The sequence below is a fragment of the Ostrea edulis genome, chromosome 8 (assembly GCF_947568905.1).
Source record: "Ostrea edulis chromosome 8, xbOstEdul1.1, whole genome shotgun sequence".
Classification (NCBI taxonomy): domain Eukaryota; kingdom Metazoa; phylum Mollusca; class Bivalvia; order Ostreida; family Ostreidae; genus Ostrea; species Ostrea edulis.
Window position 1 is genome coordinate 3,917,890 of NC_079171.1, and position 12,517 is coordinate 3,930,406.

The 12,517-nt window shown below is 38.2% G+C and overlaps 1 protein-coding gene and 1 long non-coding RNA gene across 2 annotated transcripts; one reads left to right on the forward strand and one right to left on the reverse strand.

Moving 5' to 3' along the window:
* Positions 1–49: 49 nt before the first annotated feature.
* LOC125660748 (uncharacterized) lies at positions 50–2,646 on the reverse strand. The gene is made up of 2 exons (XM_056147896.1): positions 2,507–2,646; positions 50–2,004 (listed from the first exon to the last, which is right to left on the reverse strand). Exon 2 carries the CDS (start codon positions 1,974–1,976, stop codon positions 363–365), a length of 1,614 nt encoding a protein of 537 aa, XP_056003871.1. The 5' UTR covers positions 1,977–2,004; positions 2,507–2,646; the 3' UTR covers positions 50–362.
* Positions 392–4,002, forward strand: LOC130049825 (uncharacterized). The gene is made up of 2 exons (XR_008798171.1): positions 392–900; positions 3,870–4,002. It is a non-coding gene; the product is annotated as an uncharacterized LOC130049825 (long non-coding RNA).
* Positions 4,003–12,517: the final 8,515 nt, after the last annotated feature.

Consider the following 12,517-nt stretch of genomic DNA (forward strand, 5'->3'; position numbering starts at 1 on the left):
CTAAATCATGTTTATCTATCTGTACTGACAGTAATAATGTAAGACTGTACACTAAATCATGTTTATCTATAATATATACATTGAAACATAACACAGATAACAAACAAAATAAAGTTCAATCAAACACTCATAAACAAACACACATTTAATGTCAATGCAGGCGTTAAAAACAAATCCCAAACACTGGTGTAATTAACACAGCTGTGATCAACACAGGACTGTAATTAACATCGGTAATCAACACAGAACCTTGTACATGTATAATTAACACTGGAGATGTGAAATTAACACCATTTTGATAGATGTAATTAACACTGTAGAGCTGTGTAATTAACACTGTAGAGCTGTGTAATTAACACTGTTTATAGATATTGGATTTTCTTCACTTTAGCAGTGTGACACTCAGCCACAAAGAGGTTGTCTCTGATGTCCACACATAAACCCCATGGAGCGTGTAAATCACAGTGAATGTAACGGAGGAACTGTCCGTCCTGATCTAGGATGTGGATACGGTGATTGTAACGGTCTGCTGTCAGGATGTGACTCTGGCTGTCTGTAGTGATGCCGAATGGTTTAAATGATTGCTTGGTATTAGAGGGATGACCAGTGTATCTAAATCGGAGTTTTCCTGACTGATTGACCACCACTACTGCACTAGCTTCAAAGTCAGCCACACAGATATCCAGGTTCTTGTTCTCACTGATGTATTTAATGATATAACCACCAGATTTATAGAGAGGACGACCCTGATCATCAAACTGAATGCTTTGTGTCTCTGTGGAGCCGGAGTAACGCACGACTTTGCATTGTTCTCCATCATCACTGTCCATGGTAACCAGGAGATTGTTATCCGCGGTACAGCAGACAAAGAGAGGTCTCCACCCCTGTAGTCTGATCACGGTCCGTATCTTTTTATTCTTAATTAAGTTCACGGTGTTATTACTAGTGTCAGTATAAACAAGATCTCCGTCCCGTGTCACTGCTATGTCCTCTGGTCGTCTCCCTGACTTGGTTTGTATTGATGTCAGTAGTTCACTCTGGAGGTTGAGCAGCTTCATGGTTTCGTTATCCCCGCGTGTCCAGACTTGATCTTCACACAGACAGCTAACACTGTATAGTCTGTCATACCCAGTGTCTATGGCGGCGGTAAGTTGCGGTTCATCAAGCAGTGGTTCGACTGTTGTAACGGAGAGTGAAGATAATAAACCAAACATCTCGTTAAGTGTTTCTGTGTTAATTGTTGGAGTAGATAAGCTTGGTAATGTAACTTTGATTGTAGGAGGCAGTTTATTGAATTCATCATTTCTAGATTTGTAAGTTGATGTTAAGGAGATGTCGTTGTTGTCCAGGATGTTTTTCATTTCTAGAATGACCTGGTTGATTTCAGTCATTCTGTGCGTGATTTCATCTGCTTGTTTATCTAATAGAGAGAGATGTTTAGTTTTTGTCTCTACAATGTCTGCTTTCCGTTTGTTGACAATGGCGGTGACCTCGCGATGCCAGACTTCTCCTTGTTGGTCAGCAATTGTGGCCAGTTTTCCGTAATTCGTTTGTACTTCGGCTTTCTCAGTTTGGACAGCGGAGGAAATTTCCGTATATCGGGGGTAAATCTTCTTCTCGAGTTCTTCTAAATCTTTTTGTATGAGTTGTTTTTTAGAGCCGAGTTTTTTCAGAATATCTGACATATCGTGACCTTTGTGTTTACCTGAGGAGATGCAGGTAGTACATACAGGAATGTGACAGCTCTCACAATACAGTTCGCAATCTTTGTCGGCGTGTTTCAGACATTTTGAGAATTTAGGAGTAAACTTTCTGTGTAAATGATAGGGTGCGATTTTGTGTTTTTTAGAGGAATCTGAGAGATGTTTACTGACACAGTTAGTACAAAGATTGATATCGCAATGTTCACAGCAATACTGCAGGGGGTCAGTTTCACAGAGGTCACACAGTAGGACGTCCTGAGCACGCGGGTCCATCTCTGGGTCAGGGGTCACGAGTTGTTAACTGTCAATGAAAAAAAAAATGTTAAAATAATATATTTACATTAAGTGCTGTTTTGTTAGTAATAAATAATGTATCGAGGTTTTATCTCGATACAAGCACGCATCTTCCAATTTGACTTTAAAAACTCTGTACATGTATTACACAAAATAAGAAATAAATGTCTAAGTTTCAGAATTCTTGTTTGTATCATACAGGAAATATACACAAAGGAAGAATGGATTAATTTCTACAGAATTGGCGAGACATAATTTCAATTTTGATAAATTACACTATCTATATATAGTCTGAATGTTTTATTTAAATTCATAGATGAAATGTTTAATATATTAAGATCATGAAATACATAATATAGATAGATACCCCCTCCCCCTCCCCTGCGCTCTGAAATGCATGGAATTAAGATGCTCACTAGTAAGCATATCTTTATTCAAAATAATTTTCCGATACATTTCTAACATTTTAGTTGCTGTACAATGCGTATTGTAAAATAATGATGTCTAACCTGTAAATATCCAAAATGTCCTCTGTACAGCCGCCTCTTCCTGGTATGTCAACCTGATGATGATGAGTGAATTTAATGTGCGGGTCCCAGCTACACTATATATGTAGACCTTCCGTCCTGTCACGTGATTTAAACGGGAAATGCGATCATTTATCCAAATAAACCATACTTCATTTGCATAGTCACTCAAACTTTCTAATGTAAACAATACATTTATAACGGAGGGGGTATTTATGAAATACATATATAGAAATAAATTGTGTTTAGACAAACAAATCAGTTACCTGTTTAGGGGCGGATCCAAAAAAAAATAAGGTGGTGGTAGCAGCTACCCAAGTTCCGCCCTTAGATCCGCCACGGCTGTTTACTTGACCTTTTCATATTCAATGTTCCGTGAAAGGGCGAACAGCTGTAAAACTATAATTTTCAGATTTGTAAATAAATGTATTGAAATGGAAATATGTTTAGTCAACTGATAGATAAGTAAAGTTTTCTCCATCACGTGGCGGCTAACTTTCTAGAAACGGTAGGGTGGGGGGGTATTGTAATTTTAAACACTTTCTATTTACAAACCCAGCCACTTGTTTTGGTGTGATTTCATCATTAAAGCGTTGGCCGTATACGACCAGCAGTGGTGGATCCAGGAATTTTAGTTACGGGGGACACTTTATGAGGAAGGGGGTCTGGGGGCCGCCTTGAGGCCCCTGTGGTGGGGGCCCAGGGGGCGAAGCCCCGGGAAGCTCCTGGATTTTACAGATTTTATAGGGCTTGAAATATGTCTCCTATTTAGTCATTTGTACTATTTTCTATCATTTCTAATAAGGTGAAATTAATATAATGACCAAATTTTAGGGGTGTTTGGAAAGAATTAAGTTCTCCCAGTGAATTAATTCAAGAAATCAAAATATTTTTTTGTCATTTATTTCTCCGTGAGTGGAAGAAATCATTGCTTCTTTTATCGTTTAGTACATTTTTCTAAACAAGATACCACGATTTACCTTAAATTTGAAAATGGGGGGGCGGCTTAAATCTGCCTCTGACCAGGTAGTATATTTTTAGGAGAAATAATTATCGGTTTATTTTCGGAAAGATGTAGGTCAAGGGAAACTTTCTATAAAATAATGTCAGGTGTGGAGTCAGCAGATACAGGACATCGGGAAGTCTGGCCACGCCCCTTCTGCTTGTTGTCTTCTTTTATTAAGACGCGTAACGGATTATCTTTATTTAGGAGCCCTAAACAAATTTAGAAAGGGGGAGGGACGGCTTGTGAAATGGTTTCCGTATTCATATCACATCCTGTCTAGAGCTACAGGAAATGATCATTAATACAGTAATTATTAATAATTCTCTTGTTCTTTTTCAGGAATCCTGATTTTGGGATGAATGTCTCCTGAGTGTTACGTGACAAAACCCTCACCCTACATACCAGTACACAAAGAACGGGAGAAACCTCTAACATTATAGAATCATTGAAATAAAGAATAATTCCCAGACTAGATGAATACTTTTGTATCAACGTCACTTTTTGTTACTATCTAGCTAATCACGTGATCTCAGTGGTTAGATTTGATTCATGACATGGAGGTCGTGAGTTCGAGCCCCGCTCGTTCTGTGGTCGCGTCAAACCAAAGACGTCAACATAGGTCGTGATTGCTCTTCACCAAACGCTTGACATTCAGAAGTGATAATCACGGGTCTTTCGGTCATGACCTTATAAATGGATGTGACGGTAGACGTTGGCACGTTAAAGAACCTTTACTGTTACGGCCCTGAGCACCATACAGAAGTCAACACTACTAGATCTGGTACAGTCCCTGAAACGTTCTACTTTCCCACGTGGACGGTGGGACGTTTTTCGGATTTCTCCTTTGAACTGTACTTGCTTAATAATCAGGACAAAAACATTTATTACATCTGTTCATTTCTGTGCAAGTACTGGATGTATATTTCTCATGAAAATGATCGTGAGTTTCACATCAATGCACGTAGCAATCGTGCACAAACAAAAGACAGTTGTTTACAGTATTTCGTATACAGATACATGAAAAATTGAAACATATATTCTTTAATATTTAGAAATCTTGAAGTTTTCATAAATCATGAATATTGGTGCGTCATTTCGGTATACTGCATGTAGTTATATTTTGACCTAAGATGCATATTATTGAATTTCTTAATACAAGAGCATAGACGATGCATGTGAAATAAAGATAGTCTAGTAATTAGTGCCAAGAATTTACAGGTGTACATGCATGACTTCAAAATTTACAAGCGCGGTCGTTTAGATTACAGGCAATAAACATCCCCGAAAGGAATCGAGATAAATGCATTGAACAACCAACACGGGTAGAACAGGTACCTCGTGCCGGGGTGTTGATAAAACGCGGAACGGAAGACGGAACGGAAAATATTAATAAAGAAAACAACCATACCGAAAAAGACTTGAATTTTCAAATTATATATCCGATGAATAACACAACCCCCCCCCCCCCCCCCCCCCCCCTGAAAACAACAATGTAACAGATAAAATAATTTTTAACCAATTTTCCTCAAACGGCCTAATCTTAAATCGAACTTTTATCATTACTTTCGTTCTACACCAGGTATAATACATGTATTTGTGTGTGTAAAAGGTTTGCCTCATTTGGGATGAATTTATATGAAATTTCATATATTTACGAATATCCTGCGGATTAGTGCTACAGCGGGAAAGAAAGATTGAAACCCAACCAATGAACACTAATTATAAGATAGAATTTACGATCCATAGTATGAGGAATTAACAGATACGAAATAGCAAAAAGATTAACAGACAATTTTGCTCGAATGGAATTAAAAGGTCATCTCATTTTTAATCTCAGTATTAAAATACAAGTATGTAGTTTAGAAATAAATTGCTAGAAGTCCCCTTAGTTTAGGATTGGAGTGCTACGATCACAAAGTCTGTTAGTTAAAAGATGATATATCACATGTTTAACTTGCTGACTTAATAGGATCATGGATTGTCGTTATATACATACCACACCCCCTGTTGTAAGTACATGCATCCACGGTATTATGTGTAAATTTACAGGTAAATGTGCGTTAAGGAAGTTTTGCCATCGGTAGGGGGGAGGGGTCATATAAAGTATGTGTGTTCTTTACCGATAGTTGTCACTGCTCGCACAAATCTGTGAATGCCGACATTTCAACATTCTTGTAAAACGCTTTGCAAATTCGTATACAAACGTTTAACTTCGCCTAATTTATGACGCAGACTTTTAAGATAAAATTATTTTACCGCTTGTAAAGGGATCACCAATTTTTTTCATCTAAATCATGATACCGTATTTGTTCCGATTCTTTGGTGTTATCTTAGCTACATTAATCATTCTAAGTCTTAAATTCTGTTCCGTTTTCCATTCCGTCCATCTTCCTTTCCGTTTTCCGTTCCGCGTTTTAGCAAACCCCTCGTGTTGACACCTGAACGCTTCTAATTAATATAAAAGGTTTATTCCCAAGTAGATGTTGCGTAATTCACTTTACTGCAAATACATGTATAGTATATCGACCAGAGGAAACAATCGCAGAATTCATGTACGTATGTACAAAATAAATAATGCGACCATGAATTTAGACTGTGCAATGTTTGTATATATTTTTTTATGCGGATAAAACTGTATTGTACTGCGGTCCTTCGGATGAGACCACAAAAACCGAGGTCCCGTGGCACGGTAAAGATCCCTCCCTGCTCATTGGCCATAAGCGCCGAGTATAGGCCTAACTTTTGCAGCCCTTCACCGACAGTGGTGACGTCTCCATATGAGTGAAATATTCTCGAGAGGGACGTTAAACAATATTTAATCAATTATGCTGATTGTACTGAACTATACGTATATCATATGATTGATTGAATATTGTTACGTCCCTCTCGAGAATATTTCACTCATATGGAGACGTCACCACTGTCGGTGAAGGGCTGCAAAAGTTAGGCCTATACTCGGCGCTTATGCCTTTTGAGCAGGGAGGGATCTTTACCGTGCCACACCTGCTGTGACACGGGACCTCGGTTTTTGCGGTCTCATCCGAAGGACCGCCCCATTTAGTCGCCTATTACGACAAGCAAGGGGGGGGGGGGGGGGTACTGACGACTTATCCTAATCCGGTCCCCACGGGATCGTATATCACATATGGGGCAGAAATGAACGAGAAATAGTCTATCTTTATATTACAGACAAATGATTCAAAAGTTTCAGTTAATTAATTAATTGAATATTGTTTAACGTCCCTCTCGAGAATATTTCACTCATATGGAGACCACCACTGCCGGTGAAGGGCTGGAACATTCACTCCTATGCTCGGCGCTTATGGCCATTTAGCGGGGGAAGGGGGGTCTAAATACATTTGTTGACAATAAAATAATCAGAAATACTCGTGATATCAATTTGACATTGGATTGAAATGTACAGTGTGACATCGATTTTTAAGTAAGAGAGAGAGAGGGGGGGGGGGGGGGGCTTAAGAAAAATAATAAACTTATATAGAAATTCTTGTCAAGTGAGACACAATGAAATATAATAAAACTTTAAAATGTTGAAATGCGGTATTTATTAACTGAAACCGCCTCATTTTGATACACGTACCAGTGCTCGTTCTTCGCTACATGTACATGTATAAGGGTTAAATTCATAACTGAAGGGTTTTGCAATTTTCTCTCAATCAGAATTTATCCCATTTTTTAACAAACAATACTTGTGTTTTATAATGATAACAACACTGATTTATTCTATCCTTTGATATTGATGAGTGATCCACAGTTTTCCTTGAATTTTCGCAGTTGATAATCCTGATATTTGTACTTTATAAATTAAATTTCTGATAAGATAAGGAAGTTTACTTTCACTCTGATGCACACCTTCCTTTTTCTAAATCAATCCTTTGACTTCAAGTGGTGTTGCGAATGACAGTGAACGTACGGTGAACGCAAAAATGAACGGAAAGCGCACGGTGACCAAACGGAAAAATGGTAAAGTAGAACGTTTCAGAGACTGTAGCGCCTCTAAAGGAATGATATTTTTAATGGGACAAAAACAACAAATAAACAATATTTAATCATATCGTTCGTGTTGCATTATTGATGTTGACGGTGGTATTACCTTGGAATGAACGCATCATCTTTTTTTCGGGTGTGTGGAGTGGAGGGGCACGCACAATCTTTCGCAATATATTCCTGGTAATATAACTTGATGTTTTACGACTACAAATGCATAGAAATAGGCAAATAGAATTCATTTTCTTCCCCCCCCCCCCCCCACACACACACCTGAAAATGTGTTAAACATAGTCGAGCTACATAAGAAAAACAACAAAATAGAAATACTCAGTAGTGTAACGAATACTCGATAGATAAAGAATTGTACCACAATTTTATTAATTGGGGAGATATAGTGCGCCACATATCTTATAACCTGTAGTTTCCATGGTAATGAAGAATAGAAGATTTAGGTCCGCTGTATATATGTTTACATGTAGTGTAGAAATATCACAAAGTGTACATTTAACAACTTACTGTGGTTATCAGTTAATGTAAGATTGAATTAAAATGCGGAAGTTGTATCGTTTATTCAGTGACTCACGAACGTATCCGTCCTCTGAATGAAACTTGTAAAACAAACGTACTATTTTTTTGGGTCAGTTGTAAAATCTGAAAACTACTGTAATGGTCATCGCTAGTTAAGGGTTTCGGGTCCACTGCACTCTTCGTGGACTGAATACCCTTGGCAACTGACAATGAGACAACTGACTAGATTGTCTGCTTACAGTGACGTTGTTTGGCTTTGTATTTATTTTTGACTGCAGGGAGTTAAACAGCTAGGCACTAAATATCCGTTTGGTATGGGGAAGGGGGGACCCGATCCAGCCGAACAAAATATCGCGCAAAGAAACAGTCTTCAAAATTGTAGAAATAAAAACATCACGATGAAAAACAATGGATAATTAATCAGAAAGAAATTGTACTCTATAGCTTTATACTGTACGTAAACTTTCCGTATCTGTATACATCAAACGTGAATATAACGAACAGTGATCAATCTCATAACTCCTATCAAGGTGAATATAACGAACAGTGATCAATCTCATAACTCCTATAAAGGTGAATATAACGAACAGTGATCAATCTCATAACTACTATCAAGGTGAATATAACGAACATGCAGTGATTAATCTCATAACTCCTATAAGCAATACAAAATAGAGAGTTGGGCAGACACGGACCGTTGGACAAACCAGGGGGTGGGATCAGGTGTCTAGTAGGAGTAAACATCCCCTGTCGACCGGCCACACCCGCCGTGAGCTCTATATCCTGCTCAGGTAAACGGAGTTATCCGTAGTCAAAATTAGTGTGCCAAGAACGGCCTGACGATCATTAAAGTAATGAAAGCAGTACTAAATCTATAACATCGTAATATATATATATAGAGAGAGAGAGAGAGAGAGAGAGAGAGAGAGGATCAGTAAGTATTGATTATAATTTATGTAGCAATATTCCATTATCACCTGCATATGGTGTTTATATATCTCAACTGATTCGATATGCAAGACTTGTTCTGCTTATGGTCAGTTTTTAAATAAAAGCAGGCTACTGACAAACAAGTTGATGGTACAGGCGTTCCAAATTTCATGGTCGTTATAACGATCTAGTTTGCCAATACACCTTACCATAGGGTCAGCTGCTGTCTGACGTGTTTCATACCGATTGTTGCTTGTGGGAGTTATGAGATTGATCTTCACCTTTCGTCTAAATTAAAAATGATTTAATGCAGAAATTTAAAAAAAAAGATCTATAATCGATAGCGTATATGAACAGGAGCCACTAAAATGCAAATCGTTGATTAATTTTTGGCTGTTAAATGTTTTTCGTGAACTAGTTGTATTTGACCGAGGTTTCACGTCCTTACATATTGATTGCAGGCCACGAAGAATTGAGGGGGGGGGGGGGGGGGTTGTCTCCCACTATTTTAACGACGATCATTATATTGGGTGTCCCCATCTATTTAGATAGTGCATGTAACAGTGAATGAGTGTGAGAAGACTATACATGTACTATGTAAGTAACAGTGAATGAGTGTGAGAAGAATGTACATGTAATATGTAAGTAACAGTGAATGAGTGTGAGAAGAATGTACATGTAATATGTAAGTAACAGTGAATGAGTGTGAGAAGAATATACATGTACTATGTAAGTAACAGTGAATGAGTGTGAGAAGAATGTACATGTAATATGTAAGTAACAGTGAATGAGTGTGAGAAGAATGTACATGTACTATGTAAGTAACAGTGAATGAGTGTGAGAAGAATGTACATGTACTATGTAAGTAACAGTGAGTGAGTGTGAGAAGAATATACATGTACTATGTAAGTAACAGTGAATGAGTGTGAGAAGAATGTACATGTACTATGTAAGTAACAGTGAATGAGTGTGAGAAGAATGTACATGTACTATGTAAGTAACAGTGAATGAGTGTGAGGAGAATATACATGTAATATGTAAGCTTGGAAGTTAAGGATTCAAACCATGTAGTGATCACTGCATCATGTAAGAAATTGAAGTTTGGGGGGGGGGGGCATTGAGGCAGTTTGTTGAGTGGATGAAGACTACCCCCACCCCCACCCCCCACCCCCCACCCACCCCTTCAAGCACGTGTGCACGATTTAGGGTCTTGAAGATCGGACAATCTAAACAACAACTTTTTTTGTTATTTTATTTTAGCTGATCAAGAATTTTACACAAGTGAACCTGCAACATGCCCCCTCTGATTCATTCAAAATTCTAAGTAATGTTAGCACGGGGTTCTATAAAATTCAACCTGCAAGTTTGTATGTTTCATCGTCAATATCTTTCTATAAATAAATCAAACTGACTATGATCTATGTCTATAACAATGACCTGTGTATAACTTGTATCCCCCATGCAAATTTGAAGGGTTTTCGTCACAATAAAACTAGTGGGGATCCGCTAATCCGGGTATTTGAAATTAACACAAGTGTTTGACTTCTAGCGAGATGTGTGAAATTCATGTATAAAAGGTGAAGATGTATATTGCGTCGATGCGATATCAGATCTACACTAAGATCAGACGTATCTTGCACCGACCCAATTTCACAATTTCTGCAAGAAAGTCGATCGCTTCTGTTGCGGTATCCGATTCATAAAACCCCCATTTTTCCCCAATATTTAATTGTTATGTCATACAAAATATGGTAACAAATGAAATATCCTTAATATACACAGTGATTCACCAGAAGAGTTTTCAAATTGACAAGACAGAAATATCTGTTATAGAGATTAACATTAATCCCTACGACAAAAACACATTTCTGACATATAAAGTTAATTAGAATGTAATTTCCAAAGAAAGCTCATGTTGAAAAGATCCCTATTACCCTGGTATTCCAAAATATGTGAAGAAAAGTAAAAGTCACCATACAAATTATGAAAATGTTTATTTTTTCAAACCGCGGAAAGGTTAGAGCGTTCGCCCCGCATGCAGAAGGCCGGGGTTCGAATCCCGGCTACGACAGACCTAAGTCGTTAAAACGGGTAGTGACAGTTCCATCGCCAAACGCTCGACATCAGGTGTGAATGTCACGGGTCCTAAGAGATGATTTTAAAAACGGATGTCCCTTGCCACAGTGAGTGTGGCACGCTAAAGAACCCTCACTGCTCAATGGTCATAAGCGCCGAGCATAGGCCTAAATTTGAAGGCCTTCATCGGTCTTGGTGACATCTCCATATGAGTGAAAAATTCTCGAGCGAGACGTTAAGCAAGATACAATCAATCAATCTACATTTCAACAAGGGGAGATAATTCTGACAAAAATCTAATTCACTCTAAATAGATGTGGCATCATCTCTCTCTCTGTCTTTCTCTCTCTCTCTCTCTCTCTCTCTCTCTCTCTCTCTCTCTCTCTGCCATCTTTATCTCACTAAAAATCAAGCATTTTGTTTTCACAAAAGAGTTAGTAGCTACAGATATTGACTCTTTGTGAAAATAACTTCTTCTATGGATCGGATGTACCTTAATTTGTAGTACAGAAACTAGCTTACCACAATCTAGTTCTATCGTGAAGAGTGCTCGGATTGTGCATACAATGTATTAGTTATCATTAGTCTAGATACTTCTGATGAATTTTTATGAAAATCTTTATCAAAGAAAATAAGTCTCGGTCAAATGCAGTTTATGATTTATTATTTTTAACTCATTTGATGTTTTTGATATTTTTGCTTTTGTTATAAATTCATTCCAATTTGTTAATCACCGACATTGCTCCAATTTCTATTTTGAATGAAGTTATTTTGAATGTATGCCTATTAACATACTATGGTGAAGTAATTATGTACCCTAAACTCTTTTGTTAGAGAGAGAGACCACATCCATAATTATTGAATATTCATATTACATGTAGCAAGTTTTCCCTTTACTGAATATACTAATTATCATTCCAAACAGAAATTGCCCGTACTACTTATTAGTACCACCACAGTGTATTCCAGCAATGTAGAACGGGATGGGATTAGAGATGTAAAATAAGATTTAAAAAACGGGTTTTCTCACAAGCATACATACTTAATCCCCTGTCACAGATTCACGGATCAGGAGCCGGGGAACGCCGGATGCGAAATTCTAGTCATCCGGAGTGATCCGACGTAATGCCGGTGTCAACACTTATCACGACGTAGACACAGAAAACGCCAGTTTCTCTACGGATAACTACGGTAACTACCCGTATGTCCCGGGGGGGGGGGGGGATCCCGGTCGGTGCAGCCATGATCACGAGCGTACGGAAGATCACGGTTTCTGCCGGTCCATCCACGGTTGTTTCACGGAGATACACGGAATATCACGGTCTTTCTTCCCTGCGTTTATCGTGTCTGTCCATGTAGTTACCAGGTACTGTCCGTGTACAGACTGTAGACGTCCGTGTTCTTCAGCAGAAAAGTTTCGTACACGGATGACCCCGGACTTTACA

What these genes read in the sequence shown, in the direction of transcription:
- LOC125660748 (XM_056147896.1), bottom strand. Translation starts at nt 1,976, where the DNA reads ATGGACCCGCGTGCTCAGGACGTCCTACTGTGTGACCTCTGTGAAACT.